The sequence below is a fragment of the Nerophis ophidion genome, linkage group LG15 (genome assembly GCF_033978795.1).
Source record: "Nerophis ophidion isolate RoL-2023_Sa linkage group LG15, RoL_Noph_v1.0, whole genome shotgun sequence".
Taxonomy (NCBI): Eukaryota; Metazoa; Chordata; class Actinopteri; order Syngnathiformes; family Syngnathidae; genus Nerophis; species Nerophis ophidion.
In genome coordinates, this window is record NC_084625.1 from 48,036,922 (window position 1) to 48,054,317 (window position 17,396).

The 17,396-nt window shown below is 41.7% G+C and overlaps 1 protein-coding gene across 1 annotated transcript in view; it reads right to left on the reverse strand.

Annotated features, from left to right (window-relative positions):
• Positions 1–657: 657 nt before the first annotated feature.
• The window catches only part of sh3glb1a (SH3-domain GRB2-like endophilin B1a), a 32,231-nt gene continuing 15,492 nt past the window's right edge, over positions 658–17,396 (reverse strand). Inside the window, exons 5-9 of the mRNA XM_061922307.1 lie at positions 13,587–13,679; positions 10,751–10,840; positions 10,500–10,600; positions 5,944–6,175; positions 658–1,500 (exon numbers count right to left, since the gene is read on the reverse strand). Of these exons, the coding sequence (XP_061778291.1) occupies positions 1,393–1,500; positions 5,944–6,175; positions 10,500–10,600; positions 10,751–10,840; positions 13,587–13,679 (624 nt within the window). The 3' untranslated portion in view covers positions 658–1,392. The remainder of the gene's footprint in view (positions 1,501–5,943; positions 6,176–10,499; positions 10,601–10,750; positions 10,841–13,586; positions 13,680–17,396) is intronic.

Here is a 17,396-nt window from a genome sequence, read left to right on the forward strand (position 1 = left end):
TTTGTAGATGTGAAAGGATGCTATTTTAGCTTCCTACTCATACATGGTCAGTATTAATACAAAGGTTAACTTGACACTTGCAGGCAAAACTCCAAAAATTTGAATATCGTGCAAAGGTTTGTTTATTCCAGCAAATTAGATTTACAAGGTGACACTAATATATAGCATAGGCTCATACCATGGAACTCAATACATTTTAAGCCTTCTTTTGATATCTCAGGAAATGTGTGTTTTTCAAAAACTGTATACCATGATCATCAAAATGATAACAAATAAAGGCTTAACATATCTTACTTTGAATGTTTATATATGTTAAGCTAGTTTCACATTTGAAGTTGAATGGACTTGTGCACGATGTTCTATATTTTTGAGTTTCACTTATATACATGTTCATTATTGTGGTTGCCAATAATGTTTAGTGCATTACTGTATGTATGTTTTATGATCTTTAGAAGTTTTACACTACATTTTGCGGTGTTCTTCTGCCACCTGCTGGCTTCTTAGGCAAGCATCACAAAAAGAGCAACAACTTTTGAACTGTAAAGTGTTAGTATGAATAAAATCTTAAGTAAGGGTTGTTTTTTTCTTCATTTTTTAATGTTTCCATGTCACCAATCATAAAGCAAGGAGTGTTATGATATACTTGAGGCTCCAACATTGTAAAGACAGCATTTTTATTTGTACATTGGGATGCAACTGCGATGCAGGGTAGACTAATTCAATAAACAGGTCATATGATATCTATACCGATATAAGTATTGGCCAACAACACACCCAGTAATAACTTATTCTTATAAAGAAGCTTTTGGTTGACAAATATGTAAATTTGAGGTTTTCCAATTAGCAATAACTTAAACATAAAATAACAGTATTCCATACAAAATAAGGAATAAAAGTTGACCATCGTAATACTGTTGGTGAATTTAGTCATTTAATGTCTTCAAGTGCTTACCTCCTCGGTCATCAAAAAGTTTTAGTTTTTTTATAACTGTGGTAAAAACCTATTAATGCTTAGGTTATCCATTGTGCCAAAAAGTAATCAGACATCAAGAAAACTTAAAATAATCAGCATCAATGTGCACTTTAAGATGAAGTGGATTGCAGAAAAAAGTAAACCAATATACTTTCTTCTAGCAGAAAAAAAAAACTTAACTTATAAGGTGTATAAGGCAATGTAAACAAAAACAAACATACTGGAAAAAGTATGGGAGATGTTCTGGCACGTCACATCAAAAATACAAAAAGGTAAAGCATGTTTGGGAAATGTAAGGCGGTTGCAACCTCTCCAGTCCATCAAATGCATCGAATCCAACCTTGTTCAAACTGACAGGACTGTATCATAAGAGAAAGCGATGACATGAGATCACACCTGGGAGGTGTTATCTGTGGGGTTCAGTTAAGTAGCTCCAGGTAGGTGATTGGCACTTTACCCTTTTGGTTGGCTCGCTCCCCCATCAGCCAGTCTGAATCCATGCCTGGGACGCTACTGACTGTGATCACCTGCGAACACAAAGACTGTTTATTGCACACACACTCGACCTGTCCATCCCGATTCTTGGGGGTGACGATTTGATTCAGAATCAATTCTCTGTTCAACACAATTCTCCAACCATTTAACTTTGACAAATTGTACACAAACCCCGATTAGACACGTTTCATTTAGATGACCCATACTGCTAAATTTGTCTAAGAATGCCATCTCACAAACTGAATACCGTATTTCCTTGAATTGCCGGCAGGTATATAGTATGCGCCTGTCTAGAATTACTGCAGGGTCAAACTCGTTTTGCAAAATAATTAGCGCATGCTTAGCATTACCGCCGACTCAGGATTATTGGCGGGTCAAACTCCATCCATCCATCCATCATCTTCCGCTTATCCGAGGTCGGGTCGCGGGGGAAACAGCCTAAGCAGGGAAACCCAGACTTCCCTCTCCCCAGCCACTTCGTCTAGCTCTTCCCGGGGGATCCCGAGGCGTTCCCAGGCCAGCCGGGAGACATAGTCTTCCCAACGTGTCCTGGGTCTTCCCCGTGGCCTCCTACCGGTTGGACGTGCCCTAAACACCTCCCTTGGGAGGCGTTCGGGTGGCATCCTGACCAGATGCCCGAACCACTTCATCTGGCTCCTCTCGATGTGAAGGAGCAGCGGCTTTGCTTTGAGCTCCTCCCGGATGGCAGAGCTTCTCACCCTATCTCTAAGGGAGAGCCCCGCCACACGGCGGAGGAAACTCATTTCAGCCGCTTGTACCCGTGATCTTGTCCTTTCGGTCATGACCCAAAGCTCATGACCATAGGTGAGGATGGGAACATAGATCGACCGGTAAATTGAGAGCTTTGCCTTCCGGCTCAGCTACTTCTTCACCACAACGGATCGGTACAACGTCCGCATTACTGAAGACGCCGCACCGATCCGCCTGTCGATCTCACGATCCACTCTTCCCCCACTCGTGAACAAGACTCCTAGGTACTTGAACTCCTCCACTTGGGGCAGGGTCTCCTCCCCAACCCGGAGATGGCATTCCACCCTTTTCCATAGAGGTCGGATGCAATGTGAGCTGGGCGTCAGCCGAAGGCGGGTCAAACTCGTTCGCAAAATATAATTTTTTTTAGCGCATGTCTACAATTTCCGCCTGGTCAAACTCGTTTTGCCAAATAATTAACATATGCCTAGAATTTCCGCCGAGTCAAACTCGTCACGTCACGAGTGACACTTCACCTGTCATCATTTTCAAAATAGAGGCTGATTTCAATCATTAGGAAGAAGATTAAGAGTTATTCATTAGGATTTAAGGTCCAAGCTATTGAATATGCTAAAAAGAACAGTGAGCAGCTATGTTTATTATTATACCGTAGCTGCGTGTGTCAAATATGAGTCATTAAATGACTCCCGCCTCCTGGTGGTAGAGGGCGCTAGTGATCCTTCCTGCAACAACTCAGCTGCAGAAGAAGTGACAACAAGCAGCAATCATTTTTTCCCTCTCGCTTGCACTTTTAACAGAGGATTACATATCTAAAATAAAACAGTTTTCTAAACTGGACTTTCAATCCAAGCAGGAGGTAATAAAGGAAGATCTCCATCGAGACAGAGAGACTTTTAAAACTGAAGAAAGATAAGGAAGACTTCTTCAAACAAGTTATCGATGCTTTTGATCAGAAGGAGCTGCGCATGGACTTCATTTATAAGTAAGTAATAACTTTTTTTTTAATTAAATGTGCTTTCTATGATGGTATCCTTACATCACACTGAAATTTATAAGTGCAGGCCTAAATTTACCACATGCCTTTGGTAAGCGCCAGAGTGAGAAGAGGTTTAAAAATAATTAGCGCATGCTTGCCTTTACCGCATGCTTTTGGTAAACGCCGGAGTGAGAAGAGGTTTTAAATTAATTAGCGACCCGGCGGCAATTCAAGGAAATACGGTATGCACCAAAATTTACTAAATTCTTATTCGGCATAAGTTCCAAAAGTAGTTTTTGTGTACTGTATTTTCTGGACTATAAGGCACACTTTAAAATCCTTCCATTTCCCCAAAAATCGACAGTGTGCCTTATAACCCGGTGCGCCTAATGTAGGGAATAATTCTGGTTGATGCTTCTACAAGACTGCCCCAGAGAAGTTGGATGTCAGGGCTTTGTGGCAACATCAACAATAAGGCTGATGAGGGACCTGGTAGTTGGCGGGCAAGCTCTATGTCAGGCCATAAAGGAAACATCGCGGGTGGCAAAGCGGAGCAGCCAGTGGGCTCTGGGTTAAGAGGAAAGACCCCAACTTGTCTCCAAAATGAATCGTTACACATGCTCAGGCTGGGCAGATGCTTCTGGGACGCCAGAATGCACCGCTGAACCTACTTGAGGCATCGTGGGCCCACTTGAAAACCCTAATGATGTGTATGTCCAGCCTGCAGCAACATAGATAATACATCAATGTCTTTAAGTCTTCAACACGGGAGGTAAGAGGTGGCACTCTGGATTTTAATATCCTGTCCTGTGGATTTGAAAACATTAGGAGTAATTTTATTTGGTACATGGTGTAATAAGTGTGACCAGTAGATGGCAGTCACACATAAGAGATACTTGTAGGCTGCAATTTAATGCCAGTAAAGAACACCAAAACTTGAAATGTTCCATTGAGAAAAGAGAACATTACACAAGGCTCTCAAAAATCTTTCAAAATGTTTTAGTACAACTTTGGTCAACTTTGAAGCCGCGCCCGCTTGATGGATTGTCTAAACCAGTGGTTTTCAACCTTTTTTCCGTGATGTACCCCCTGTGAACATTTTTATAATTCCAGTACCCCCTAATCAGAGCAAAGCATTTTAGGTTGAAAAAAAGAGATAAAGAAGTAAAATACAGCACTATGTCATCAGTTTCTGATTCATTAAATTGTATAACAGAGCAAAATATTGCTCATCTGTAGTGGTCTTTCTTGAAATATTTGGAAAAAAAGATATACAAATGACTAAAAACTTGTTGAAAAATAAGCAAGTGATTCAATTATAAATAAAGATTTCTTCACATAGAAGTAATCATCAACTTAAAGTGCCCTCTTTGGGGATTGTAATAGAGATCCATCTGGATTCATCAACTTCATTCTAAACATTTCATCACAAAAAAAGAAATCTTTAACATCAGGGGCGATTTAGCTCGGTTGGTAGAGCGGCCGTGCCAGCAACTTGAGGGTTGCAGGTTCAATTCCCGCTTCTGCCATCCTAGTCATTGCCGTTGTGTCCTTGGGCAAGACACTTTACCCACCTGCTCCCAGTGCCACCCACACTGGTTTGAATGTAACTTAGATATTGGGTTTCACTATGTAAAGCGCTTTGAGTCACTAGAGGAAAAAGCGCTATATAAATATAATTCAATTCACTAATTCACAATATTTATGGAACATGTCCACAAAAAGTCTGGCTGTCAACACTGAATATTGGATTGTTGTATTATTTTTTCACAGTTTATGAACTTACATTCATATTCTGTTGGAAGTATTATTCAATAAATATATTTATAAAGGATTTTTGAATCGTCGCTATTTTTAGAATATTTAAAAAAAAATCTTGTGTACCACTTGGCATACCTTCAAGTACCCCCATTTGAGAACCACTGTTCTAAGCATTACGACTACCGTAGTCAGAAGTATGGCACCCATGAGCAGAGCAGACATTAACCGGCGTTTTGTTTCGAAATATTATGTATAACCAACTTTTCTTACCTTCTGGTACTTGCTGATGTGTATTTGGGATCTGAAAAATTGTGCGCTTCCGCCTTTGTAGTGCGGGCCGACCACGTAGTCCACAAGCTTCTTGTTGTTCTCTATCTTCTTGTTATGGGGCGTAAAGTTCTAACTTACATATGTCAGTAGACTCACTATGAAAGTGCTAAAACTACCAATGTAGTTGGTTTACATAATTCACCCAAGGAACTTTAGTTATTAGAGAGTTCTGGTCAGGCGGTTTTTCTCGGGACATATTTTCGGCGTTGATGTTGCACTAGTGAGCCACGGATGAGGAGAAGCTGCTCCGTTATTGATTGAAGTAAAGTCTGAATATCATTAAAAGAAGTTAGCTCCGTCTTTTGACACTTCTTCCACTCTCGTCCTTGCACGCTACACCGCTACGACAAAGATGACGGGGTGAAGACGCTGTCGGAGGTGAGCCACGTAAACAAGACCGCCCACAGAACGGCGCATCATGAAGAGACTTTCAGAAAGCGATTTGAAGATGTTCTGTAAAACATCATCTATGCAACGTTTTGACCAAAGAACCACCATTACATGTTATGTAGACCACAAGGAAGTCTTTTACATTTAGAAAAAAATCATAAAATGACCCCTTTGATGCGCCTTTTGTATGAAAAAAAGACCTGAATAGGCCCGCTCAATTAGCTCCTCAGCATGGGCAAAGAATTTGCAAATAACCGTTTCAAAACAAGCCACAACAATAGCTCACCTCATCAGCCAGCAGGGAAAGTTCACTGCTGCTCGCGGCGTCGTAGTCGTACAGGACTCTCGCTTTGCGGCTGCCGCTGGAGCTTCGCATTTCGCTGAAGCCGCCTGACGTGGCCGAGCCCCCGCGGCTTGACGGGCTGGGCAGGGAGGCCGACACCGCTAGGGTGGGCACTGAGATGCTGGCCCCGTCTGACACAGACGACTGGTTGTTGTTGGAGAACGATGAAGGAAAACTGAAGGGAGTTAAAGAAAGAGGTGCAGGATGAAGAAGCTGCCAACGTTTGGAGTTTGCCATCTGGTAGTTTAGTTTCACTCTGCCAATGTAAATTGAGATTTGTTTCCAACACCAGCGGGGGGTCTTGATACAACTGTTTCACTCAGCCTCGGTTATGGGCTGACGCAGATACTGAACCCATATGATATCAGCACTAATCATATGCATATATTTACATTTTGCAGTGTGGACTGCTAGAAAAGGGTTGATCCAGAGGGGACTACCGTATTTTTTGGACTATAAATCACAGTTTTTTCATGCGACATATACTTTGGAGCGACTTATGTGAGAAATTATTAACACCTTACCGTAAAATATCAAATAATATTATTTATCTCATTCGCGGAAGAGACAAACAAAACGTCAGCAATCGTCACATACACATCAACCAATAAGAATTTGGCACATAATCACGTTTCATCAAACATATATCAACTTTGTTGCCCTAGGGTAAACTGGGTAACACAAGGCATATTGACAAAGCTTAACCCATTGTTACTATAACAATCTACAAGGTTATTATTGGTTGCCTCTCTCTCTTCCCTTCCATCTTTCGGTATTCCTTTATTTATTTATTTATTCATCTATTTTATTATCTTTCTAGCAGCTATCATTTGAACAACAGTATTGTTGATAATAGAGGTAAACTATTGGTTTTGTTCATGATCAATAGCGCTTTTTCTATTGGTATTTGTATTGCTCCAGTTTTAGTGTAAAAATGTTCATTGTCATTACTATATTTTTATTTATTTCGCTAACTGCTTATTTGCTATCACTTTTACGATCATATTTGTACATATTGTATGTGCTGGTGTTGTTCTATTGTTGTTGTTGTTATTGTTGTATTTGCTGTTGTTGTTTTTGTCTCTCTGTCTAATCCCCCTCTTATCCCCACAATTTCCCCCTCTGTCTTCCTTTTTTTTTTTCTCTTTCTATCCCCTCCTGCTCTGGCCCGGCTGCACCAAATGATAATATAAATACATTTAATAAAGTCACATTCAAATAAGGCAACAAGAGAAATATCCTACACTTTTATTTTGTAAAGTAAATCTGAACAGCCGATATGGGCTATATGATTTGCTATATGATTTGCCTGAGAAGCTGGACAGGACAAAAAAACAAACAAACAACAACAAAAAAAAAGAATTTGGCGGGGGAGAGTCATGGCAGAAGTGCATTGTGGGTCATGGAATGCTAACTGCTATATGCTACTGACGTACCTATTAAAATGGATCATTTCATCGTTGGCAGTAACTTATAAAAACTGGGAAGGGCTGAACAAAAATGGCACCGAAAAGGAAATCATGTACTGCAGATTACAAACTGGACGTAGTGAAATATGCAGCAGAAAACCACAAGAGGAAGCAGCGCATACCTTTGGAGTTGGCAGAGTTGCTTAGAAGCGACATAGGAAGAAGATTTCATGGGATTTAATGATTAGGAGTGACAGATTTTTTTGGTAAACGTATAGCCTTTTCTATATGTTATAGTTATTTGAATGACTCTTACCATAATATGTTACATTAACATACCAGGCAGCTTGTTGTTAATGCATCATATAACGTACACTTATTCAGCCCGTTGTTCACTATTCTTTATTTATTTTAAATTGCCTTTCAAATGTGTATTCTTGGTGTTGGATTTTATCAAATAAATTTCCCCCAAAAATGCGACTTATACTCCAAGGCGACGTATATGTTTTTTTTCCTTATTTATATGCATTTTCGGCTGGTGCGATTTATACTCCGGAGCGAATTATAATCCGAAAAATTTGGTATTTAGTACTATCTCGAAAAAGTGTGTTTGGGCAGCCCTCATTTCCTTATTGAACACAATACCTGCAAATATTAACAACGCAGGCATCATTTAATAAGAACTTGAAAAAACGGCCTTAAAAATGGAAATCATAGTTTAGAGGCAACTGGTACAAATAAAATTTAATCCATCCATCCATCCATCATCTTCCGCTTATCCGAGGTCGGGTCGCGGGGGCAGCAGCCTAAGCAGGGAAGCCCAGACTTCCCTCTCACCAGCCACTTTGTCTAGCTCTTCCCGGGGAATCCCGAGGCGTTCCCAGGCCAGCCGGGAGACATAGTCTTCGCAACGTGTCCTGGGTCTTCCCCGTGGCCTCCTGCCGACTGGAGCTGCCCTAAACACCTCCCTAGGGAGGCGTTCGGGTGGCATCCTGACCAGATGCCCGAGCCACCTCATCTGGCTCCTCTCGATGTGAAGGAGCAGCGGCTTTACTTTGAGTTCCTCCCGGATGGCAGAGCTTCTCACCCTATCTCTAAGGGAGAGCCCCGCCACCCGGCGGAGGAAACTCATTTCGGCCGCTTGTACCCGTGATCTTATCCTTTCGGTCATGACCCAAAGCTCATGACCATAGGTGAGGATGGGAACGTGGATCGACCGGTAAATTGAGAGCTTTGCCTTCCGGCTCAGCTCCTTCTTCCCCACAACGGATCGATACAACGTTCGCATTACTGAAGACGCCGCACCGATCCGCCTGTAGATCTCACGATCCACTCTTCCCTCACTCGTGAACAAGACTCCTAGGTACTTGAACTCCTCCACTTGGGGCACTAATCCAATCCACTTTAATTCTATAGCACCTATAAACAACAGAAATGTTTCCAAAGTGCTGCACAACAATATTAAAAAAACTATTCAAATAAAATGTTTAGCTCCACCAATGACTGAATAAAAACAAAAAAATATATAAAACCAATATAGAAACAATATAAAAATAAATAACGATTTTAATGGGTAAAACCAATTAAACCAATAAATAGAAATCAAAATTTAAAAAACACAGGAGAACCACACAACTCACGTAGTGTTAAAAGACAAAAAATAAAAGTGGGTCTTAAGACGAGACTTAAAACACTCCAATGTGGGAGCAGTTGGAACATGGAAGGGCAGAGTGTTCCAGAGCTTAAGGCCTGTCTCCCCTGGTTTTAGGTTTTGTCTTGGGCACCATGAGCTGGAGCTGGCTTTCGGACCTCAGAGCGCACGCAGGGGTGTACATTTGGATGAGGTCCGAGATATAATGAGGTGCCAGTCCATGTAAAGCTTTAAAAACAAACTAAAATGAACAGGGAGCCAGTGCAAAGTTTCAATAATTGGGGTTATATTCTCGCATTTCCTGGTCCCTGTTAAGTCGTGCTGCCGCGTTCTGGACTAACTGCAACCGGGAGAGAGCTTTTTGGCTAATGCCGGCATAAAGTGCATTGCAGTAGTCCGGGCCACTTGAAATAAAAGCATGCACGACTTGTTCAAAATGGTTAGAAGATAAAAACGGTTTTACCTTTGCTAAAAGGCGAAGATGATAAAAACACGATTTTAAAAACGCCATTGACTTGTTCGTCAAGTTTAAAATCGCTGTCTATAAGGCTGGTGACTTTGGGACGCACATCATTTTGCAATGGTCCCAAGTCAGTGAGGGCAGGACCAAATGCTAAAATTTCAGTTTTTCCCTAATTCATTATTAAAAAATTCTGGGCTAACCAAGCCTTGACGTGGCATAGACAGTTGAGAAGGGGTATTTTTGAAATCGGCATATAAATTTGGCAGTCGTCCGCATAAAAGTTAGGATAAGACACTCCATGCATCTTAAAAATCTCTCCAAGAGGGAGGACATATAGAGCGAACAGAATGAAAATACTTGATCAATGAGGACACTTTTGACATATGTCTACCTTGTGTGCCACTGTGTGCTAAGCTGTTGTGTAGCTGTTAGCTCCTAGCAGCCTATAGCCTACCATGTTTACCTTTTATAAAGAACTTCACTAAAATAATGTGCTTATTGGAGGATCATTTAACTGTTCACTGGCTGTCATCAAGCTTTGCACAAGTAAAGGCACTGCTTATATTGGAGATCATATCGAAGATTTGAGACAAAAGCCTATAGAACCCAATACTTGTTTTCTTCGTTAACATCAACACCGGATCGAGACACCCCTAAGCACCAGAACAGCTGATGTTTGCATTCTTCATAATAGCCCTGTTTGTATGGATATAGCTGAAAATGTCCTGACAGCTGATTGGATGAGCGAGTAAAGGCAACACATTGTGGGTGAGAGAGAAGGCTACATCTTAAGAAATGTGCAAATGTTATTCTGGCGTGGTTGCAGCCGACAGCCACCTGTTTGTTTCAATAAAAGGTATTGTTGATCGACAACCTCCTTGTCATTCTTTCAACGTCCAGACAAAAATGACCGTATTTTACATCTACACAATTTCCACAGTCTCTTGCAGAATCCGGTATAATTGCATGACTTTACCTGCCCAGCTGCTTCTGTAGATCCACCATGTACTGGTAACATTGTGCGTAGTACGTGGTCTGAGCCTCCACAAAGTCATTCAAGCAGCGTAGGTGGTGTGCCTGGTGTCATACAAAGAACAAATGTGAGACCATCTTTAAGTGATGCAAAAACAATTCTCTTGTGGGAGCTAGGGATTAAAAACAAGAAGTGTGTTGCGTGACTAAGCTCGAGTTTGACAGATTGTGTATCTGCAAGCTGGGGGTACACACATGGGTGCTGCTGACGCCTTCCAGCAGCAGTCGGGTGATCTCAGCCTGCCGGTCGAATTCACTCTGAGTCATCCTCAGCTCCTGTTCTGCCTGTGGGGGAGAGAGAGTGTTAAAGTGATTTTTAGAGGATTGCAATATGCAGCTTCAGAGAGGCCTCCTAATGGTAACGGCACTGCACACCAAAAGGACACAGTTGCTACCGCATGGAAAGAAGAAAAACAATTGAGTTTGCTGCAAGGTGGGAAATGACCACAACAGACTGTCGTGATCATGCATATGTGAATATGGGATACCACGAGTTAAAATGTGAAAAACAAAACAAATGAAAGGAATTAACACAGACTTGTGACTTGTAAAGCACAACAAAGCGTGCTGTTTTGTCCCAGACTGACAGTTCCTGTCCTGATAGTGCACACATGGAGTGACATCTGTGTTTACAGATTGGACTTTATCGATGTGGGTCCAAGTGTGACCGCACATATCACCACTTGGGGACCTCTGGTGCGTGTGTTTTTTTTTTTTTTATTCAAACACGGCCTCCAACATTCCACTCACCTTGGTCACTTCCTCTGCTCACATCTGCTGCTTTGCGATTTAAAAACAGTGGCAGAAGTTAGAGTTACAGCTGTTGTGTACTCACATTGTGTGCGCCTGTGCCATATCCTAAGTTATAGTACGTTGTCAAAACCCTCTTCTTTTCTTTCTATTCTTCTTTTTTATTATATACATTTGAGGCAATTGCGAATTAGCCTTAGGCTAAAAATACAAACGATTCATCTGTGTACAAAATGTTTATTATCTGTCCCTATTAATCAATACTTCTTCCCACTCCCGTTTGAGCCAATCTTGACACCTACAAAAGATTAGTCACATGTAATGTTTTCAATGTAGGTGTAAAAATAATGCATTTATATATTTCTTTTGTATTTTATGTCATTCTCTTGTTTTGTATGCATGGCTCAAAATAAACCATTCCTTCATTCATTCATACTATTGACAGTTTAACATTATCAACACAATATTTAAACTAGTTCTTTACTCTCATTACATACCATTGTTGGATCAAAACAAAGTCAATAGTACATAACCATCCATCCATCCATTATTCACAGTTTGTAAACAGAAACACAATTAGAACAAATATTTTGAGAAAGTGCAAATATCGACCTAATCACTTTAGTGTGGGTTACATAGTGATACCACCCTTGCGATCGACATAACCAATTTATGAAAGAATCCGACTCCTCTGACTATCGTGTCGTGTACTGACTGCAATGATGCCGACACACCAACATCTGTTATGTTATTTTCTCTGAAATTCCAAGTATTTCTTATATATATATATATAAGAAATGCTTGAATTTCAGGGTTCATTTATTTACACATATACACACATATCACACTAATCTACTCATTGTTGAGTTAAGGGTTGAATTGTCCATCCTTGTTCTATTCTCTGTCATTATTTTTTCAAACGATGCTGAACACACACTCTGATGATGCATTGCTGTGTGGCACGCACAAAAGTGCTTTCATCAAATGCACTATCAATCAATCAATCAATCAATGTTTATTTATATAGCCCCAAATCATAAATGTCTCAAAGGACTGCACAAATCATTACGACTACGACATCCTCGGAAGAACCCACAAAAGGGCAAGGAAAACTCACACCCACTGGGCAGGGAGAATTCACATCCAGTGGGACGCCAGTGACAATGCTGACTATGAGAAACCTTGGAGAGGACCTCAGATGTGGGCAACCCCCCCCCTCTAGGGGAACGAAAGCAATGGATGTCGAGCGGGTCTAACATGATACTGTGAAAGTTCAATCCATAGTGGCTCCAACACAACCGCGAGAGTTCAGTTCAAAGTGGACAGCAGCGAGAGTCCCGTCCACAGGAAACCATCCCAAGCGGACTAGAGTCTGGAATCTTCCATCATTGTCTCCTTGTTGTGTGCGCAGTTGTGCACGGCACTCTTTAAAAGCCGTAGTTGTTATTGTCACATATGCCTGTACAGTAGATGGCAGTATTGTCCTGTTTAAGAGTGTCACAACATTGCTGTTCATGGCAGACGAACTGCTTTACGGTAGACGAAAACGTGACTGCTGTTGTTGTGTGTTGTTACCGCGCTGGGAGGACGTTAATGAAAGTGCCTAACAATAAACCCACATAAGAAACCAAGAACGAGCCCTCGATTATTCTACAGTTATAACGTCATTGGGCAGACACGCTGTTTATATTGTGGGAAAGCGGACGTAAAAACAGGCTGTCCTCATTTAGGTCCGTATGGAGCTAGAGGGGGCGTGGCCTCCCGGGAGATTTTCGGGAGAGGCGCTGAATTTCGGGAGTCTCCCGGAAAATCCAGGAGGGTTGGCAAGTATGTGTTTAAAGCTAAATTAGCGGTTAGCTTTTCTTTTGGCCTGACTGCTCCCCGTCAGAAGGGATTGGCGTGTGATCGACATTATATCGGCAAAATTCACAAAATTCCGTTAATACTGATCCGTTGATCTCTACTTTTTACATTTAGTCATGTTATTTTTGCACTAAGCACATTTACATGAACTTAACATGTGAATAGGTTACAGCTGAAAACACGTGCATCATATTGTATGGGTTGGATCACATGACAAAATAAACAACAGTGCAGAAAAGGGAAGTCAAAAGGTGCCATATTTGTTCACTGGCAATCATGTGACTTTATACAGAAGCACAGGCTTGTGTAGCTTTCCTTCCTTAAAAAAAAGAATATTGCCTCACTTTTTAGAGAAGCAGAATTTCAGTTGACTGACGGGAAGACATGCACATGTCAAAATAAAAGAGTATATACATACCGCAGCTCTCGCGTCAGTCATGCGGGCCTTCTTCAGCCTCGTTTTGGCCGCGTCCAGATCCAAGCGCTTGACCTGCAGCAACTTCCGTTCTTTCTGGTTACAAATAAACGAAAACGGAAAATAAGCCCACAGGCTTCAGTTTTCATTCACTGCAGCTGGGAAGAGGGCCACATTTAGTTTTGTTTTTCCCAGTTGTAAAGCAGTAAGACAACAGTTTCAAAAAGAAGTTCCAGGCATGGCCTGCGATACAGATTTGATCACATGTTAGTAGTTACACTCAAACAATTAAAGTACCAGATTATCATTCTTTTCTAATCAAATTAATCGATTGATCTTTGCAGCCTGAGTTGCAATCGTGTAAAATTGCACTGCATCATATAATATTTTGGCCCTGGTAAGCTCACCAGAATAACCATACCAAAAAGAATCTTCAAACCAAAACGCCTTAAAAAAGTTACAAAAAATATACCATTAAAACTGACTAAGGCTCGCTATAAAAATAATTTTATTAAAATCTAAACTACGGGAATGTGCACTTTTGGACCGCAATATCATGTACAAAAACAACAGGCTACCCGAAAACGTACACAATTTGGGGGCGGCATGGTGTAGTGCAGGGGCCGGCAACCCAAACATGCTGAGAGAGCCATATTGGACCAAAAATACAAAAACAAATCTGTCTGGAGCTGCAAAAAATTAAAAGCCATATGGGCTAGGGCAGGGGTCGGCAACCCAAAATGTTGAAAAAGCCATATTGGACCAAAAATACAAAAACAAAGCTGTCTGGAGCCGCAAAAAACTAAAAGCCATATTACATACAGATAGTGTGTCATGAGATATGAACTGAATTAAGAGGACTTAAAGGAAACTAAATGACCTCAAATATACCAACAAATTAGGCATAATGATGCAATATGTACATATAGCTAGCCTCAATAGCATGTTAGCATCGATTAGCTTGCAGTGAGCAAATATGTCTGACAAGCACTCCACACAAGTCAATAACATCCGCAAAACTCTGTGCATTCATGCACAACGTTAAAAGTTTGGTGGACAAAATGAGACAGAAAAAAAAAGTGGGATAAAACACGTCCTAGAAAGTCGGATAAAGTTATACATGTACACAAACTACGGTGAGTTCAAGGACCGCCAAAATTGGTAGGACAAAACGGCGCTCGCCAAATACCGTATTTTTCAGACTATAAGGCGCAGTTTTTTTTCATAGTTTGGCCGGGGGTGCGACATATACTCCGGAGCGACTTATGTGTGAAACTATTAACACTGTAAAATATCAAATAATATTATATAATTCGCGGAAGAGACCAAGAAATTGTCAGCAATCGTCACACACACGTCAGCAATCGTCACACACACGTCAACCAATAAGAATTCGGCGGGGGAGGGTCATGGCAGAAGTGCATTGTGGGTCATGGAATGCTAACTGCAATATGCTACTGCTGTTGGCGGTAACTTATAAAAATTGAGAATGGCTGAACACAAATGGCACCAAAAAGGAAATCATGTACTGCAGATTACAAACTGGACGTAGTGAAATATGCAGCAGAAAACGACAAGAGGTAGCGGCACATACTTTTTGGAGTTGGCAGAGTTGTTTAAAAGCGACATCAAGGAAGAAGATTTCATGGGATTTATGGATTAGGAGTGACAGATTGTTTGGTAAACAAATAGCATGTTCTATATGTTATAGTTATTTGAATGACTCTTACCATAATATGTTAGGTTAACATAGCAGGCACCTTCTCAGTTGGTTATTTATGCCTCATATAACGTACACTTTTTATGCTTGTTCACTATTCTTTATTTATTTTAAATTGTCTTTCAAATGTCTATTCTTGGTGTTGGCTTTTATCAAATAAATTTCCCCGAAAAATGCGACTAATACTCTAGTGCGACGTATATATGTTTTTTTTCCTTCTTTATTATGCATTTTCGGCAGGTTTGACTTATACTCAGGAGCGACTTAGAATCCGAAAAAGACGGTACTCGAATCAGAGAAGCATGTTTATTATAAACAGTGTGCTTTATAACAATTAGGGAGGTTTGTGTCATGTTTGTCCTCCAACAGAAACCACATTAAAACAAAAAAATATATATTTTATATTTTTCCCCCCTCATCTTTTTCCATTTTTTTTTTTAAAAAGCTCCAAAGAGCCACTAGGGCGGCACTAAAGAGCCACATGCGGCTCTAAAACCGCAGGTTGCCGACCCCCGGCGTAGTGGGTAGAGTGGCTGTGCCAGAAACCAGAGGGTTGCAGGTTCGCTCCCCGCCTCTTGACATCCAAATCGCGGCCGTTGTGTCCTTGAGCAGGACTTTTCACCCTTTCTCCCAGTGCCGCTCGCAATGGTGAATGAATGATAGGTGGTGGTCGGAGGGGCCGTAGGCGCAAAATGGCAGCCACGCTTCCGTCAGTCTACCTCAGGGCAGCTGTGGCTACGAAAGTAGCTTACCACCACCATGAATGATAGGTTCTCACTTTCTGTGAAGCGCTTTGAGCAGGGGTCTCAAACACGCGGCCCGCGAGCCAATTGCCGCCCGCGATACGTTATTTTGCGGCCCACACCTTAATACGATAATTTAATGTTGGTGCGGCCCGCGACTTGCATACCGTCGCTTTTTCCGGGAGACCCCCAATTTTCAGTGCCCCTTTAGGGGTAATATTTCTCCTGAATTTCACTCGAACAACAACATTAAGGGGGCACGGTGGAGGCGCCACCCTTAACGTACTCTACGATCTATTCTAACAGCGTGCCAGCCTAGCCACATGTCGTATTTGGCTTCTGTAGACGTAGTGAGGGACTGCAAGACATAATTGATCAACATCCATACAGGTCGCATTGAGGGTGGCCGTATACACAACTTTGACACTGTTACAAATATGTGCCACACTGTGAACCCACACCAAACAAGAATGACAAACACATTTTGGGAGAACATCTGCAACGTAACACAACAGAACAAATACCCAGAATCCCATGCAGCCCTAACTCTTCCGGGCTACAATATACACCCCCCCCAACCTCGCCTCCTATTGTAGCCCGGATGAGTTAGGGCTGCATTGGATTCCGGGTATTTGTTCTGTTGTGTTTATTTTGTGTTACGGTGCGGATGTTCTCCCAAAATGTGTTTGTCAATCTTGTTTGGAGCTGGTTCAGTGTGGCCCATATTTGTAACAGTATTAGAGTTGTTTATACGCCCACCCTCAGTGTGACCTGTATGGCTGTTGGTCAAGTATGCCTTGCAGAAACGTTTATGGGTCTACAGAAGTGAAGTGAATTATATTTATATAGCGCTTTTCTCCAGTGACTCAAAGCGCTTTACATAGTGAAACCCAATATCTAAGTTACATTTAAACCAGTGTGGGTGGGCACTGGGAGCAGGTGGGTAAAGTGTCTTGCCCAAGGACACAACGGCATTGACTAGGATGGCGGAAGCGGGAATCGAACCTGCAACCCTCAAGTTGCTTACACGGCCACTCTACCAACCGAGCTAAACCGCCCCAAAGGACTCTGAAAACATGTGACTGGGTCGGCACACTATTTGTACGGTGGATAAGCGGACGAGACGGCAGGTTATAGACTACGCTAAAGGCAGTGCCATCACGGCACGCCCTTAATTAGTTACCCGGGTGAAAACCGGGAGAATGATTGCCCCGGGAGATTGTCAGGATGGGCATTGATATTCTATTCGGGTGTTTCCCGGAAGGATCGCGAGAGTTGGCAAGTATGTTGCTGGGGCGGGAAAGCCATTCAAAGAAGGTGAATTCATTCAAAAGTGCATGTTAGATTTTT